This window comes from Scomber japonicus, chromosome 19 (genome assembly GCF_027409825.1).
Source record: "Scomber japonicus isolate fScoJap1 chromosome 19, fScoJap1.pri, whole genome shotgun sequence".
Lineage (NCBI taxonomy): Eukaryota > Metazoa > Chordata > Actinopteri > Scombriformes > Scombridae > Scomber > Scomber japonicus.
This window is the reverse complement of record NC_070596.1, coordinates 20595479-20613633: the sequence shown is the minus strand read 5'-3', so window position 1 is coordinate 20613633 and position 18155 is coordinate 20595479. Positions and strand designations below refer to the sequence as shown.

Below are 18155 nucleotides of genomic sequence, written 5' to 3'. Positions count from 1 at the left end.
TTTTGTTTTAATACATCTTTTTTAAATTTATTAGTTAATTACAATATATACAAAGCTGATTCATCTTATAAAACTGGATTAGACTGTCATACTACATTATCACTGATTTCCTTTAACAACAACAAAAAAGCATCGCATTTGATAAACTGTACAACACTTGGATGATGTTTTATGTGTCTGATTCTCCAGCAAAGTTGGGGTTGATGAAAGCAGGCTGCAACAGAAAAAAATGACACAATTCACCATTTAGACTCAACCAATTCAATTCAACCACGTCTTCTCACTTACTGATAACTTACCACATCAGTCGTAGCGCTAGCGGTGGGCATTCTTGTTGGCAGGCTGAAGTTCGGTTTGTATCCTCGCACGCTGATGACGTAGTAGAGCATTCCTGCTATCAAGGTGACAACCACGACGGCTCCAATAATTGCACCAGCTATCAATCCTGCATCTGTACAAACACACATACAGCAGATGCTTCAGTAGAGCTCATAAAAATTTTATTTGAGCTCCAACATTTTTTAAAGCGTTCAAACGTGTAATTCATTGTTCAACTAATAACCATCAGCTGCATGAATGGGGGGAAAAAAAGAAGGAAAAATGAATGCACACGTTAGGAAAATGTGTCTTTTGTCACACTTACCGCTGCTTGGAGGATCAGTGGGAAAAATGGGATTTCCGCCATCATCTGTATTATAGTCTGAAAAAAAAAAAAAAAAGTTTTACAGAGAGAAGCTGTTAATCTGCTCATCCTCTTCAGTTAGAATCTATGCAAACTGAGCCTGCGGTTGAAGAAAATCCTTACACTGGCGGTGCCTGCATACGAAACCTCTCTTCTGCAGGCAGTTGTTGTCGTTCCAGCGCCCGTCGTTGTACATCTCCACGCAGTTCTCCTCGGCCACATCCCCGGGGTGAAAGGCCAGGTTGGGTTCGCCTTGAGCCCAGTTGATGAAGCCCAGAGATGTCTTGTCTGTCCAGCCCCAGCCGACTAGAACATCAAGCCATATTTGTATGTGTAATATATATCTCTAATATCAAAGCTAGTGTCTAAATCATACTGTGAAACAACATTATCAGTATACTTAGGTGAATTCTACACTCACAGCTGCTGTCCCTGGTGAGGCCGATCCAGAGGTTGTGACGTTTGGTGACGTTGAAGCTTCTGATGAACTCCACCTCCGCTCTGCTGTGGATGGACGCCAGATCTGCGTTGGCAGACTCGCAGTAATGTCGGGAGTCGGGCCAAGAGAAGCCCTGTGGACCGTTGTACACATGGTAACAGTGGCGACCGTAGGGAAGCCAGAAAGGCAGACACTTCCCATCACCGGGGGCAGGAGTGGATGGCGGATTCTCTGAGAGATGATATAAATGAATATGTTTAGCCTTGTGCTTTTAAGCCTAAAACAATGAATTAGTTAGAAAAAAGTCAAAGTAGTAAAAGTCAGTTCAGTTTAGGGTGTGTTTCATACCATAGGAGATCTTGCAGATGTAGGCTTTAGCTTGGTTACAATTTGTGTCGTTCCAGGTCCCATGGAATGGCCATGCTGCATGCATACTCACGCAGCCCTCACCCGCGATGTTACTGGGCTCTGCTGGTCCCCAGTGAGTGAAGAAAACTGGCCAGCCGTCTGTCCATATGTAAGAGCCATTTTCCTGCATTAAACCATGACACAGTGTGAGCTTTCCTCACTGATAACAGAGTGTGGATGAATTATTTCAGGTTTCAAGATGTTTGTCTTTGAGATTTCTGGCTCTTCTGTGGAAAGTCATTCAAACTGTTATTAGTATAGAATATATATGTATGGATATAATGAGTACTAATGTCAATTTGAATTCTTATACTTGTGTACTTATACTTAAGCGTGACTATACTTTTGTAATATAGATAAACAAACCCAATATTGCAAGTTTAATCTAACTGACTAAACGATTAACTGACAGCACCTTGCGTCTGAGTCCGATCCAGGCGTCCCCTCTCCCCTGTAACACGGCTCCGGCGACGAAGGCCTGGTCGTAGCTCATGTCGATGCTGGCCAGGTTTCCTCCCTCTTTCCGGCAAGCCTCCTGAGCCTCATCCCACTTTGCTGCCTCCTCCACCAACTTGTAGCAGTTCATGTACCAGGAGGTGTAGCCAGCGGGGCAGGGGTTCTTTGTAGGGGGAGGAGGTGCGACGCTGCTCGCTGGTGTGGAGGCAGATGGGGAAAAGTCAGTGAGTCAGGCCTGAACTGGGATGAAGCTTTCTGAAATGCTGGTTAGTAAAATGAATGTAATGATATTTGAGCAGGAAGAAAACTGCTGGAGGTTTTACTGACATTTCTTTCTGGAGCAGACGAAGCTTTGATCTTTATGACAGCCGTCGTCGTTCCACTTGCCGCTCACCAGGTGGGTGTGAGTCATTGCTACACAGTGTTCCTGTAAAGAAAAACAAGAAAGCTTGAAGCATTTTAACTAAAAATGTATTTGTCAGTCACAGAGTCTAGGTTTTATTACAAATCTCACCGCTCCTCCTGCGTTGTTGGGCTCCTTCTCGTTCCAGTTGGTGTACAGTACAGGGCTGATCCCATCAGACCAGGCGTACTGATTCTCTACCAGGGTATCTGACAGACCGATCCACGCGGGTTTCTCCAGGTCCCTCAAGTAACTCGACACAAAGTCTGAAAGAGAGGAGCCGTCGTTTTGACCTGCAGCCACTGGACTGTTAAATCCTTTATAGATAAAGTTATCTGCTGAGCTTACCGTTCTCATACTGGTCATCAATAATTGCCAGATTTCCTCCCTGCTGTTGGCACCAACTCCGAGCAAACGTCCAGTTGGCTTTAATATCATCTTTCTTCCCTTTGAATAAGAAGCATTTATCCTTGAAACGCATCCAGCCTGGAGGGAAGGAAAGAATAAACTATTAAAGACATATTAATGAGCCACACCAGACTGGTTATCAAGGTACAAAGTACAAATCCATTAAATTACTATGAAATTATTGATTTTGACTTTATAGCACAGAGGAATAAGACATCACACATGATGCTTCTTATTAGGGTCTTCAAATTTTTTGTCGGTAAGAAAAATAGAGAGTACAATCAAACTTATCCTTAAAAATACATTATACACATCTATCAATGTATAACCTCCATGTTTAAATAAATCAATCATTTTGGTGTGTGTGTGTGTGTTACCTTCAGGGCAGTTGCCCTCCCAGGGCTGTGTGGGTGGAGGAGGGGTGTGGACATCTCCGGGGAACTTCTTACAGACGTAACCTGCTCCAGCACGACCGCAGTTGGCATCGTTCCATGAACCTTAACAAGGCAGAGTCCTTCATAAATATCGCAGCTGAGGGTCCGTTTGGTACAAAGGAGCAATAAATAATCAGATCATGTGATTTCAGTACCTTGATGTCTGTTCATCTGAACACACTGTTCCTCCCCGTTGGCATTGTTGGGCTCACCTGGACCCCAGTGGGTGTATGTTATAGGTGAGAAGTCCAACCACCTGTGAAGACAAAGCAGACGAACTGTAGCATCAACCTTTTTCATTGTGGTGTTCACATCATTTTTAAATAGAAATTATTATAGACAAAATAACCTCTCTTAGAATTGATGACACCATTGAGTTAGACATTGTGGAGTGATAATAAATAAGTAACTGACTCTGTGGAGAATTTGAGTGTGAGATGTTAAACAAGTTTTATGTGAATTAAAAAATACAAAGTGGCCTTATATTCTAGTTAAATCACTGGGTGCTTTTATAATTTCCAAGAACTTGTTTTATTATTTACAGCTCCAAGATGTGGTCCCTAATAACATCATCTGCTTGTCAGTTGCTCAGATTAAAGAAACACATGATCGTATTTATAAAAACAACATACCAAAAAAATTGAGTGCTACAATAGTATAAAGTTAACATCATCCCTTCAATTTGACCTCAAATTAATTGAAATCTCTGAGAAATAAAGAACACATACGCGTATTGTCCATTTGCAATACCAAACATCGCCATTCCAATCCAGGCTGCAGTGACCTCGCCTGTCCCCACCTGGATGAGCAGTAAGACAAACACATTTCACTGTAACATATTACAACATATTCTACACTGTAGAGGAGCTCTGAAAGAAAAGAAGCGCACCATGCTGTTAACGTATGCCTGTTCATCTTTGTTGAGGATGGAGACAAGTCTGGCCTTCTCTGCATAGCAGCGTTGCATAGCTGTGGGGAAGTCCACGATGTCGGTGTCATTGTAGTAGTAGCAGATGTTGTTGTTCTTCCTCCAGCCTGGGTTGCTGCCACAATCAGGAGCTGAGGGTTGAGAAAGCAAACGCAGAGATGATATGAGGGATCTCTGCTATAGTAACACAAAGCCTGATCTATATATTAATACTTTTACTAATACATACTAATACATTTTGGGGACAGTTTACCTGGAACAGGAGGTGGGGGCACGGGGGGCAGAATGGGGGTCTTTCCTTTGGAGATCATGCATATCCAATCCTGGTGAGCGTCACAGTTGAGATCGTTCCACCAGGAAAAGCTCCCATTGTGGTTGCTCACCATCTCTATACACTCCTCACGGCCGTCGTGGCTGTTTGGCTCCCCGAAGCCCCAGTTGGTGTGGGACAGAGCTGAGCCATCGCTCCAAGAATAGCCTAGAATATAAGATAGAGTCATCAGGGGTTTTTTTTGTGTCATCTTAATTTGGGGGTTCGGTGCTATGAAACATACAAATATTAAACTCACCTCCTTCTGTTGGGTTTAGCTTGAGGCCGATCCACTTGCTGGTGGCCTTGCTGTACAGAGCCAAGAACTCTTCTTCCTCCTGAGTGTGGATGCTGACCAGATTAGCTCCTCTGGAGACACAGTCTTCATGTGCTGCTCCCCAGCTCTTCTTGTCGGACCACTCCACATTGTGGAAGAGCTGCGATACATCAGGAAAAAAACTTAGTGGTGGAAAAATGGCCCCTGCAGAGATGAGTGTGGTAGAGAATACTTTTAAGATGTTTTATTCACTGCCTTAAATACCTTGAAACAGTTCCTGAAGTGGGGCTGGGCCGTCCAGCCCTCCGCACAGCCCTGTGACGGAGGAGGAGTCGGGGCCTTGGTGGGTGGGGTGATGTCAGGTCTGGGTTTCTCACAGATGAAGGCAAATTTCTCCAAGCACTCCTTGTCATCCCAGAAACCACCAGTCTCACCAGATGTCATAGCCACACAAGTTCCTTCCCCGTTATCTAGAGATAGAAAGCAGATCAGTGTGATTAAAGGTGTATTTCGCGTGATGTGTGTGTGTGTGTAAGATCTTCTCTGTACCTGGCTGGTTTCTGTCCCAGTGAGTGTAGGTGAGAAATGCGCCGTTGTCCCAGATGTAGTCCACACCTCCAACTGTATCGCCTCGAGCACGCAGCCCAATCCACCACATACCCGTCTTTCCTGACAGTTTCACTGTAAAATGGGCCTGCTCATAACTGCAGTGAAACAGAGAGAAGAGAGAATATTTAAAATCAAAATCTGTCAGTGAAGTAGAAAAATATTTTTTATGCTGCTATATCAGATGTTCACAACAGAAACTGTAAGATGATAAATCTGCCACCATTATGAATTCATCTTGTCCTTTTTCCCACTTACAGTTCACATATGTAACAAACAAGGACAACATCACAAAAACCTTGAATTCCTACATATTTCACGTCACACACATCCATAAAGAGAAGTTCAAACACACATTGTTTAATGTTATTGTCCTCCAGAAAAGCAGAGGATACAGAAATAAAGTAGTTCAGATAATGAAGGAACTGACGTCATTAATGAAAAGTTGAAGAATAGAAAGCATTTCATTAGAGCTGCATTGATTAGCTGATTAGTCGATCAACAGAAAATGAATTGGCAACTATGATGATAATTGCTCATTCATCATTTTGAGTCATTTTTTTAAAGAAAAAACCTAAAATTCTCTCAGTCCATTTCTTATTTTTTTCTTCTATTCTCTATTTTCTTGTTTCTTTAGTGGACTGTTAGTCAGGACCAATCATAACATTTGAGGTTGTACCTGGACTACGGGAAACCTTTTTTCACCATGTTCTGACCTTTTTTAGACCAAATGGCTGATCAATTTATTGAGAAAATAATCAGACTGTGTGCAAATCTGTATTGCATACAGTCTGGTTTAGAAAAGATTAGGGAAAAGTATGAAGTGTTCTTTGAGGAGATACAGGACAGGAGACAGGGGCAGGTGAATAAATGGAAAGAGAAAACAAGAAGAAATAGCAACAAGAAGAAAAGTACAGCTTTTTTATGAGCCTTGAAATCATAAAGGCAAAGATGAGTGCAATATGCAGGATGTGTTACAGGAGATGAGAGACTACAGCTAGGAGAGACTGACACCAGATACAATATAAACTATTAAAACTGAAGGATCAGAATATTATTCAGCTTATCTCCATCAGTTTCTCTGGAGTGTGGAGTTATTCATACTAACAGAAGCCTCTTGCACATCGGCATCTCTGCTACTTAAATGTCCAACTCACATGTCTCCAAGGTGCAGCAGAAAGCTGTCCTGACTTTCACAAAAAGCCTTAGCCTCCAACCAGGTCTTGGGTGTTTCCAGCAACCAGTAACAGGCGTAACCATACGCATCCCAGCCCTGACACATGTGACAGAGGTGAGCTTATTGAAGTGACTTATTCTGTTGCATGCACCGTAGCGTCTTCTCAATAAGCATTAAAGGACAGATTCATTCATATTGAAGTCAGTATTAAACGGACACTGAAAGAAGTTTTATGTGGGAAGTTTTATATTATAATTTGTTTATATTATAATTATAGTAATGGAAGGCATCAAAATCTCCAGTTGTCGTTTTGTTCAAAAACATATTAAAAGTTTAAGATGCTGATGAGTCTCGAGCAGCCTGAGTAAATCAAATCAAGTAGATATCTTTCAAGGTAAACTCATCTCGTCATTTTAGTACCAAATTCCTTCTTTGTGTTTTTCTGTTGAGCTTTGCTGAAAGGATGGTCACAAAAAAGGGAATTCGGCACTAAGGAGACAGAAACTTTGGATGGATGAAGCTTCATGTTGACTTCAGATTAACTTATTTTTGCTCAGAAGAAGGACTGTAGATTTTGTCCCGTCACTTAAACAGAAAGTACATTAGGATGGTATCTTCTAATGATCAGTATGAACAGTACATTTGTTAATTTGTGTACCTGACTGTTACTCCAAGACAGGCTTAAAAAGCATGAACCTGTCCTTTAAAACATGTACATGATGATGCTACATTTGCATACAAAGACATAGAAATAAAAAGTATGTTTGACATTTGACCTACCTGTGGGCATCCATATGCAGTGGGTTTCACAGAGGGCACTGGGTAATGTGCTTTGGGCATTTTGCACATATAGGTATTCAGTTCGGTGCAGGTCACGTCGTTCCATCTGCCAGTCTGCAACAGAGATGAAACACACATAAGAATTACCTTCATTCACTTCATTTCAGCTCTGGATGTGTCATATAAAACAAACAATATACTTTATGGATGTGTGATATTATTGGTCATTCCTCTCACCTGATGTAACATCTCCACACAGTCCTCGCTGAACCCATGGTGGTTGTTGGGTTCTCCTGGAGCCCAGTAGGTGAAAGTCGCCATATGTTCGTCAGACCAGGAGAACATACCAGGGATATTCAGATCATTCAGACCAGTCCACACGTCACTGGTGGCTGTAGAGGATAGAAAAAGTTATGCTGTTCTTCATCTTCATTCATATATGCAATGCATCATTTCATTTTCAGTTATAACACCTGTGGAAAATGTCTCTCATTCATAGACATCAAATAATGAATCATGCACATTTTTATGCTTTCTTTTACTTTTTTTGATGTTGCCAGCTGACCAAAAGGCAAATTATTTGATTCAGATTTCAAATTTGATCAATACATTGATGCTGCACTAAATAATACTAAATAATGCAGTCAAATAATATTCTATCTGCATTATATAAATGCTGGCAGTGTCAAAATTGAGTCAGTCCCCATAACTGTTTTATGTGGGAACAAATATGTAACCTAAACCTTACTTCTGCCTCCTTTCTGTATCATTAAACTGACAGTTTGTGCTATTTTTGAGATCCGTACCCAGGTACAGGTAACTTTCCACCCAGCTTTGCTCTGTCATCGAGAGGATGGATACGAGTTCAGCACCAACTTCACGGCAGGCGTCCTGAGCATCGTGCCATGTCTTTTTGTCTGTAGAAGGTTGGTAACAGTAATCTCCAAACTCATACCAGTCAGATGCTGGACATCTCAGCCCTGTATGAGAGTAAGATGATTCAACGTCAATGGGAAACAAAAATCTTTTTATTTTAAGAAAGGGGATAGGTTTAAAGTATTATATATCAACTCACCTCCATCTGCAAAAGTGTAAGACACAGCATAGTCTCCATTATATCTGCAGAAATGAAATACATTATTATATCAGCTTCTAACTCACAGGGAAAAAGGATTTCATTTAGAAACTCGAGCACTTACTGTCTCGTGGTGATGCCGTTTCTGTTGGAGCCAGCATAGAAATTCTGTCCTGGAGCTTTCAATAAAGTGCAATCTCCTCCTCTTGCATTTAGGATCACTCCAGCATGGAGAGCTGCTGCACAGATGTTTGAATCCTATGAGAAGAGACAACAAGAAAAAAACATCTTTCATAAATAATCTGCAGAGATTGTGATTCAATTTAGACAATATATTCACATACCCCACGATATACTGAAGAGCCATATACTATGTAATTTTCGTTAGCGCAGCCTGCTGGACAGTGGACACTGAAAAACACAATAGCATCAGTGTGTATGATGGATGGAATATCACAAAAAAACATTAACCATTTCCAAAATATGTCATGTCTGACTCACGTCATTTGGTCGTTGGAAAAGATGAAGTTGGGCTTCTTTGCACATGTGACTGCATCTGTTGAACCACAATTTTTCATTATTGACCATCAGCATTTATGTGAAAACATGTGAAGTTATAATATGTAACTTCTGAATTTTTGAAGTAGGCTTATTCCAGCTGTCAAATGTTTCCTTACAGTCAGGTGTGCATCCTAAGACGTCAAAGCGGAGGCCTGCTTGACCGTTGAACTCCTGCGGGAGGATGCGGACGTACTGAGCTGACACAGGTGTACCCAGCAGCTGAGTTTCAGGAGTGTCTCTGTCTGCGGCGCCTAGGAAAAACTGGAAATGATGGAAATCCAGACTGATTATTTAAGCCAACCAGACCTCCATTTTAACAGTTTGCTTTTGAACCAGGGAAGTCTTTTTTACTCACCTGCCCATCAGCAGTGTAGTCAGTCCAGGTTGTTCCGTCCATACCGTGCTGGATCTTAAATTTGGTGACCCAGTGGTCTTGTTGAGGACAACCCTGGATTACTATCCCTGTTACTTTTCTGGTCTGGCCCAGGTTTACCTGGATCCAGCTTGAAGTTGCTGGAGAAGGGGACATTAGATATGGTTTAAGGTTTAACTCCAACATCAAATAAAGATAAAGGTATTATTTGTGGCAACAATCTAAACACTGTCATAGTTATTAACTAGTGATTAAAATATTATTTAGTATGTGTGACTGTTAAGTTGGTACATACCACTTCCTGACGGCATCCAGCAAGAATTTCCATTCAGACGGGCTTTGTTAGGAGTATAGGTACCAATAGAGGAGGAAGCAGAAAGCTGGTAGTCTGTGATGTTCCTGTCTTCGACACCCAGGCCGTGCAGACACACTGAGGAGCAATCAAGTCACAAAAAAATTATTGTTATTAGTACAGGAGATATGGAGGTTGTTTTTTTAAAGAATGTGAATAGAAGAAGAACAACACAAGCCCACCTTTCTGTTCACAACTGTAGACGATCTCGAGGTATTTGGAAACAGTAGGGCAGGGGTCCACCTCCGTGTGGGCGTATGCAAAGCAGAATTGACGGTTGTCACATGCCTTTCTGTATAGAGGAAGGACACCTTCCACTGTGCAGCTTCCTACAGAACGATATTTGTGATTTATTTTGATTTACACTAGTAAAAAGATACATGCTGGTGAGTAACTGTGGATGAAGACTAAAAGATGTATTTTAAATAGTAAATAATAGTTTGAATTTGTAATTGTTGAATTTGACTGTGTGATTAATGTGCAGCACCTCCTCCTGATTCATCCAGGTGTGGACAGATGTCATCACTCTTCCGTCCAAAGAAAGCAGACTTGATGTTAATGACGCTTTCTTCTGGACAGTGAAGGACGGCAGACGAGTCCTGACACACAATCGCTGTCATATAACCTGCAGCAGAGAGAATTCACACCATGCATGTATTGCCAATATCTATTTGTATATAAGTGATCATAACATCTATAATCTTTCTGTTGTTTCAAATATGTCTCTTTGGAGGAAATAGTGAAGTTTCATCATTACCATCATGAGGTGGAGGAGGCTCAGGTGTATTTCCTGAAAGAGGAAACATGAGCACAGTGTTACCATCATGTATCAACACTCTAAATATTGTCTTCTTTTTGCAAGTGTCAAAAACAATTATTCAAGCAACATGTCTCACCTCTCCGCTTGCAGATGTATCCTCTGTCGTTCTCACATTCGTCGTCGTTCCAGTAGCCGTTATTAATAAGTATAGACAGGCAGTCTTCACCGAAGTAGTTGTCTGGGTTACCTGTGTGGAGAGAGGAGGCAGAGAGAGGGGATTCAGTGGTTTTGCAATCCTTATATGTTTGTGAATGAATTTGCATATTTGGCTTTAAATGTACCTGCATTCCAGCGGATGTATCTGAAAGGAGAGCCATCTGTCCACTCCCAGCCACCTTCAGTGATGGAGTCGTGACCACCCATCCACAGAGAGATCCCTGTGGGACTCTGCTGGATCAGACCTGGAGAGGACAGAAAAAATACAAATTAATGCAAGACAAACAGACGGCATGTGAAAATTCATTGGTCATATTACAAGCCTTTAGCTCTTTAAGAGAAATGAAAACCAGCCTGAGAAGCACTGTTTCACTGCCCTCTCTTTAGCCTAATTCAACTCTTTGGTGTGGTCAGAACAGAAGTGTGCTTTGTTGCACCTGTAAATATACCTAACATATAAATATACCTATGTTCTGAAGTACACCTGAACACTTGCAACAAGGTGAGAAGTAAAACCACTAGAGGTCAGAAAAAAAAGGCTTTTAGAGACGCCATGTGTGGAATTTGAAATGTTTCCTTTGACGCCCCCCAGTGGTAAGGGTTAGGGTTAGCTCGAAAATTATTACAATTAATATTAAAAAAGGACAATTTTATGGGAAAAGCTGTATTATGTATGATGAAACCCTTTAACTTAGTTATCCACTTTCATCTTTTGACATACAAAAATCAGACAGACAGCTCTCACCTGTTTATTATAGTACTGAAATCTCATATTAGCATGACGTAATCCTGAAATATTACATTTTAATTTTGTATTAAACTTTCTTTTAAAAGGGAAACTTCACTCTCACATCATTCTAATATTTTCCCCTAAATAATTCAAGTTTATTATTTATTATTAGATTTTGCCAAATATCTGTCATATTAAACGCATACTTAAGCAAACACAAATAAGCCATTAATAATATAATAATAAAGAAAATCAGAAGTGTGAAGAAAAGATGTAAAAATCCTACCTTGTATAAACGCCTGTTCAAAGGGATCAGTGATACTGACGAGGTCTCCACCCTGGTTGACGCAGTCGGCTCGAGCTTCTGCCCACGTCCTTCTTGACAGGTAGTTAAACAGGTAGCAGTAGTCATTAAACGGGTCAGACGTCCAAGAACCACATTTTTCATTCCACCCTGCAACAAATACGAAACACACCGGTTCACACATGCATACATCCAGATAAATAAACACATATTATCCTCTTCAGGCCATGCTTTAAGTGTAGAGATAAGTGTAGTATGGAGTTAACCTGGTCCAGATGTTGGGGGCTGGGGAGGAGGTCCTTGTCCCTTAGCTATAGAGAGACAAGACAAAGAAAATCAATAAAACATAAGATTAATCTAATAGAAGAAGCATTCATAGAAAAAAAACAACAGTATTAATTAGGAATATCAGACCTTTTTTGCAGATATATTCCCTTGCTGAGGTGCAGAAGTCATCGTTCAGTGTCCCAGGGCTAGGTTGATTCGACCCTCTGATGTGTGCACAGTCCTCATTATTTTGCCAGTTGTCTGGTTGGTTTGGAGCCCATGGGAGATAATCCTGTGATCCAGAGAAAAGAAAAGTAGCTCAGTCTGAAATGTTGCTTTATCACGAGAAGCTTTGCAGGATCATCTCGTGAATCCAAAGATTTCTAAATGTTTGTGATTGTGGAGATGTTAATGACAGACAGTTATCTGTATCATGTAATATGTTAATGATTTTGTTACTTACTGAAGGAGTTCCATCAGTGAATACAAACTGGTTTTCAACATTGATGTCGTTAAGTCCCACCCAGCCATCTCCTGGCATGTGAGCTGCAGAAAAAAAAGACAAGATTCAAGACTCAGTTTGTTGTCACTTTCTTTGGACTTGCATACACAAAAAAAGTGAAATGTTGTACATCTTAGTCCACAGCGGTGTAACAACAAGGATAAAGATACAGACAGGGGGAAAATTAAAGGAAAACCGATACAGGTCTGAATGGGTGACAACTACAGTGCTCTGTTATGCTGTGGGGGCCATTTTGCTGGCATGGCTGGTGTATAATTCATATAATTTCTTGAAAAAATATTTCACAATAAATTTGATGAACTAGAATGCTTTCTTGGCTGCTCACCAATTAGGAAACTCAGCTCTTCCTCCGAGTGGAAGCTGGCCAGGTGACCCTGCTCGCTGGTACAGTGAGCCTCAGCATCCTGCCATTTTTTCGACGTCTCAGTCTCAAAATGATAGCAGAAGTCTCCGTACAACAAATATCCCTGGTCACAGTGAGAATCTGAACCAAAATAAAAAATAAACAGTTAATAACGTACAGTAGCTTTAACTAGACAGTGTGTAATGACGGGATATTAGTCTGACTGACCAGGAACTGAAGTCGGTTTCGGGTTCTGTCCACCCGTCATCTCGCAGATGTAACCCAGGGTCTTGAAGCAGTTGGTTGTTTCCCATTTACCGTCATAATTTCCTGGAGGGAAAAATAAACTCACATGTTGGTTTTACAATGCAAACCTTAATTTAAAATATTTTGAAGTATTATTTTAAGGTGAGACTATCAGAATGTGGATCCTACCTGTGAAGATCTGTCCACAGTCCCAGACGTTTGCAGTGTTTTGGGGCCAACCGGAACCATAGTTAGAAAAAGTAATCTCGGTTTTATCCACCCATTTGAATTGGCCGTCCTGGTCCTTGTCTGGTTACATCACAAACAGGAAAATGAATAGAAAGTTATATTTGTCAAGATAAGCATTTTTTCTATTTTTCACAGTGAACATTAAAACGTACAGGCTGTAACACGTAATCTGTACCTGATAACCCAATCCAGATGTCAGGAATGTCCACTTGGTGAAAGTCTGGAAGGTACGAATTAATGAAGAACTGTTCTTCTTGACTGCAAGAAACACAAACATGACAGACAGTGCTGGATTATCTACTGTACTCACCAGCAATTAAGTGCAGTGTTGATTTGTATGTCTTTAGATTGTATACGAAATTCCTTCAAGCAAGATTATCTAAATTTTTTAACAGCAGCGATATATTGAATTATCCTTTATTGTACAAGGGTTAGTTTTAAAGACATCATATTTATGTGTTTCCTTTGTATTCAAAGCTGCATCAATAATTTCTTTTGGATAATTTGACTGTGTAATTTATTAAAGTTGTTACTCATAATGAATTTCAGCCCCTTCTAAATAATGGTTTTGGTTTTTCGTCCCATATCAGGCAGCTGTTTTAAATGAATCAGGTCAGACTAAGTTAGCGACTAGCTAGTGAACATAGTGGATTATTTAGCAGCTGCAGGGTGTTTAGGCAAATATTTCCCTCAGGAGTAGGTGGAGACCAAAACAGAGCCAGATTATCAGTGAATATCAGACTTATATTTCTCTGTGTTTCCTGGATGTGTAAATAGGAAGCTGTTTGTTTAAATGTTTGCCATAACAACTTTATAAGGTGATAATATGGCAATGTTGTGTCTTCAACTTCAGTCTGACTAATAACATTTTCGGTTAATAGTTGACATTAGCTACCATAAGTAACTGTTCATATTAGACCAATTGAAGCTGAAGCAGCAGTACACCTGATTGTGTTGAATTTCACATGAATAAGGTTACACGGCCTCTCTTTAAAATCCAAATGCTTACTGTTAAGTTCTTTCCTACCTCTCTATAGTGACCAAGTGGGACCCCGTCTCAGAGCACTTGGTGACAGCGTCGTGCCAGGTGGTCAACAGATTGATGTTACTGACCATCCAGTAACAATTGCCAGCAAAACTGACCCAACCTTTAGGGCAGATGGCTGTATATAAGATAGGAAAGAAATTGTTAGAAAAACAAAGAATCCAAAAAATAACATTGTTCTTTTATGGGGCAAGAGATATCCTCTGTGTGCGTTTCAAAAAACAATCCGGCTTACTGTTCAGAGGTCGTTTACACATGTAAGGGCGCTCATATCTGCACACATGGGTCTTCCATTTCCCAAATTCGTCTGATTCGTCTTTGATTATTGCAGAACATGTGCCGGCTTCTGTATCACTGTTGGAGAACACACATGTAAACCATGACTGCACAAATGAACATTTAGGTCTAATGATATAGGTATGATAAGATATGATGTCTTACACTGTTGGTTGACCAGTGGCCCAGTTTGTGTACTGCACTTGTTGAGCGTCGGACCAAGTAAACTGACTGTTCCCCGCCTCAACTTGACATGATATCTTGGTGCATTTCTGTAGGAAGAAAGCTCATCTTTAGATTCACATACTCAATATTCATATGAAATAGTCATATAAGTGGAGTAAATGGGCTTCCTCGCACCAGAGTGGAAAGGCCAATCCAGAGGTCAAACTGAGATGAGTCCAGTGTTCCTGTGATGTACTGCTCTTCTTCTGCTGTGACAATAGACACCAGGTCTCCTCCGTCATCCACACAGTCATCTCTGGCTGCTGCCCAGCTCTTTCTGGTCTCTGCATTCAGCTTGTAGCAGTTTGAGCCGTATGATCTCCACCCATTTGCTAAGTCACACTGTGGGGCAGGATTGGCTGAAGAGGAGGAAATAAAATTGTAAAAGTGTAAAGTGTAATTAGTCCTGTCAGTATGTGGGGTCTGAGCTTATGGAGAAATCATTTGGCAGGGTCAGAAATCATATTTCAAGGATTAAACATTTCAGATATGCAGCTAGTGGAAAAGTTGTAAGGTTAGCCTGATTGTGGTGATAATGAGTGCCAACAGCAGCTGTCACTTCCACACACTTCCACTCTCAACATAGGCTGTGAAGTTTGGCTGCTCAGAGACAGCTCTACAAAATAATGTGGACACTAGTTGGTGGACTTACGATTGATGTACTTGCAGATATATTTCCTCCTAACATTGCAGTTTTCATCATTCCACCGTCCACCGCTGCCTCCTACCACCTGACCACAGTCCTCACCAGGGTCTGCACCCCAGTTATCAGGCTGGTTTGGCATCCAGTATCTGAAACAGGAGAGAGAGGATAATTTTGGATACATTTGAGTAAAATACTTAACATACTTTTGATTCTTATCACACTTTTATTCAAGTACATCTTTAATAAATAATAAGTAATGTTTTTTAATTGATGCAATGGCATCAGTATTACATACGCTATGGATTCAATAAAAGGTTTCCCATCACTCCACTCCCAGACACCTTCTACGCCTTGGTCATTCAGGCCAATCCAGTAGATCTCTTGGTTGACTTGTGTCCTCAGCCATAACTAGAAAAATAACATAAAACACATGAAGCCAGTGTCTGAAAACATAACAGAATATTTACCACATCAGGAAACTTGTGTGTGTTGCCTCACCCTCTCATGAATGTCCTGAATGCTCATTAGGTTGCTGTTCTGCTCCAAACAAAACGCATTCGCCTCCATCCACTTCTTTGTATCAGTTGAGAATAAGTAACATTTATCCTCATTCTCCCTCCAGCCTTGTGGACACTGGCCATGTGCTGAAAATACATCAACACAGCATTCTTTTATTTTGCACAAATATGTACAAAACATGATAATCTGCAAATAAAAAAGGACATTACAACAGTACACCGCAACACAGCAAAGTAGTTTAACGGCACATCTCTAATACAAAAGAAAAGTTTGCATTTCTTTGTTGCTGCTGTGACTTAATTTATCCATGAAGGGAAATACTTTTGCAACAAATATGTAAAATGAAAACGATCACAGCTCAACACCGAAGCAAACTCACAGGTGCTTCAAGCTGCAGTTCATCTAAAGGCCACTAGATGTCACTGGCAAAAGTAACACGCAAAACCCTGAATCTTCCACAAGAAATTAGATTATCAAAAATTAATGCTGTTTTTACTCATGAGTCTAACGCGTGTGTCTCATGGAAATTTTAACAATTTTATTTTATTTAGAGTGGGCTGTGACTGACTGCAGCTGCAATTGTTGCTTATCGCTCACTCAGTCTTTAAATGTCAGTTTTGGATTTCTTCTTTGAAAACCAAGTCCAAAGACCTAAATTCTGGATGATCCTGCAGATCTAAATTTATTAATATAATGATCATATACAATGATTTTGGTTTGAAAAATAGTATTTGGCAGCAAAAGTAGGAGTTTTTGAGCAGATGCTTCCTGACACAGAATAAATTTGATGGTCAATTAAACACATTAAATGCAGAGATCTGTTAAATGTTGTGTTAAATTCACAATATAAAAAGGCTTTTAAATACCATTTTGCAAATACAGATGTGTGTAGAATTGAAGGACCATTCACACAGACTAAAACACATAATGGTGTAAAATCGTTCAATCAGGAAGGACAGTACAATAAAAATGTACTGTAAAAGTACTCTGATTGTTTTGGTGGTTCAGTTTTTGTGCACATCAATCATAAAAGTCCCATGACAGATCCACAGTCCAGCTGTGTCAGTCAACTCTCAACACCTCACACAAAACTTTGGGTAATGTTTGACTTTAACAACTTCTACAGACTATATAGAATCACATGTTTTGCACACATCCTTAACGGGTTGAAAGACCACACGAAAAACAGGCTAATGATTTCATTCAATTTGGATATTCACTGGTCCTGGTTTAATACAAAATACATAAAAATTATCTGTATAAACCACAGATTACTTCTTTCTGAAGAGGACTGTCAGCGCAACAGTAGAGGAGCAGTGGTTTGGCAAATCTTTGTCACATCTTGTCAAGATGTTTATTTTGCCTTGGAAAGCAGCAAATAATTAGTTACATTGTGGCCCTTTAAATGAATTGCACAAGATGGAAGTGGAAAAGGTGATAACAAAAAAACAACCAAATGTTGTAAGATACATGTCAGATACATTTTGTGTAGGTGTAATCTTATAAAATAAAAAAGGGTAAAGTTTCTGTTATATCCATATGTGAATACGCCACTCAAATTCCTCTGCTCTTCATTTCATTAATATTATGGCAAGTCTAAATATTCAAGATTTGCAGGTCTGCACATCAGGGGTGTCAAGCACTTTTACTCATTTCTTCAAACCTACAGCACAAAGTACCAGTCACAAGTCTCACACCAAAACACACGTAAGATAAAAAATAACAAATTTCACTCCAGATTTGAGATGTTCCTACCTGTTAATAAACATCTGCCTTTAAGGATTGCAGATTTATGCTTTCTCCTTCTGACGAGTCAAAAAAGCTTCACAAATATTTGAAAAAAATGCAATAAAAGACTTACCACAAGCAAGAAGAGCAGTAAAGCTGATCAGCTGCAGAAGAGCTCTTTGTCTTCTGTCCATTTTTACTTTTCTATGTTCACCTCTCAAGGTGTGATTATACACATCCTAATAGCTTTACACTATTCACCAAACTCCTCTGAGCCTGCAGTGTGTGTGTGTGATGTGATGCTCCCTAGCGCAGAGTTAATAGACTTCTGAGCATCTTCTCTGTCGTTCGCCTCTTTTCAGCATCTGTCCAGGGTCCAAAGACTGAAAGCAGTAAAACACAGATGACA

The 18155-nt window shown here is 40.3% G+C and overlaps 1 protein-coding gene across 1 annotated transcript; it reads right to left on the bottom strand.

The window, feature by feature from the left end:
• Positions 1 to 169: 169 nt before the first annotated feature.
• LOC128379849 (macrophage mannose receptor 1) lies at positions 170 to 17940 on the bottom strand. The gene is made up of 50 exons (XM_053339490.1): positions 17880 to 17940; positions 15998 to 16143; positions 15795 to 15907; positions 15506 to 15645; positions 14989 to 15212; positions 14794 to 14900; positions 14588 to 14706; positions 14335 to 14470; positions 13483 to 13565; positions 13248 to 13367; positions 13041 to 13142; positions 12795 to 12953; positions 12410 to 12492; positions 12094 to 12238; positions 11946 to 11990; positions 11662 to 11829; positions 10771 to 10890; positions 10566 to 10676; positions 10427 to 10459; positions 10157 to 10294; positions 9852 to 9998; positions 9613 to 9747; positions 9300 to 9457; positions 9061 to 9205; positions 8885 to 8939; positions 8728 to 8794; positions 8508 to 8641; positions 8384 to 8427; positions 8115 to 8288; positions 7546 to 7700; positions 7309 to 7422; positions 6509 to 6624; positions 5295 to 5449; positions 5010 to 5215; positions 4728 to 4905; positions 4412 to 4636; positions 4120 to 4289; positions 3959 to 4029; positions 3386 to 3486; positions 3174 to 3293; positions 2737 to 2874; positions 2500 to 2654; positions 2313 to 2412; positions 1945 to 2180; positions 1470 to 1653; positions 1104 to 1352; positions 806 to 988; positions 644 to 700; positions 300 to 451; positions 170 to 214 (listed from the first exon to the last, which is right to left on the bottom strand). The coding sequence occupies exons 1-50, from the start codon at positions 17938 to 17940 to the stop codon at positions 170 to 172; spliced, it is 6522 nt and encodes a 2173-aa protein (XP_053195465.1).
• Positions 17941 to 18155: the final 215 nt, after the last annotated feature.

Coding starts and splice junctions, on each gene's coding strand:
- LOC128379849 (XM_053339490.1), bottom strand. CDS start 17,940: ATGGACAGAAGACAAAGAGCTCTTCTGCAGCTGATCAGCTTTACTGCT. Junction 7,701..8,114: donor GGAAAGTTACCTGTACCTGG/GTACGGATCTCA, acceptor TATCCTCTACAG/CCACCAGTGACGTGTGGACT. Junction 4,906..5,009: donor ACTTCAGGAACTGTTTCAAG/GTATTTAAGGCA, acceptor GATGTATCGCAG/CTCTTCCACAATGTGGAGTG.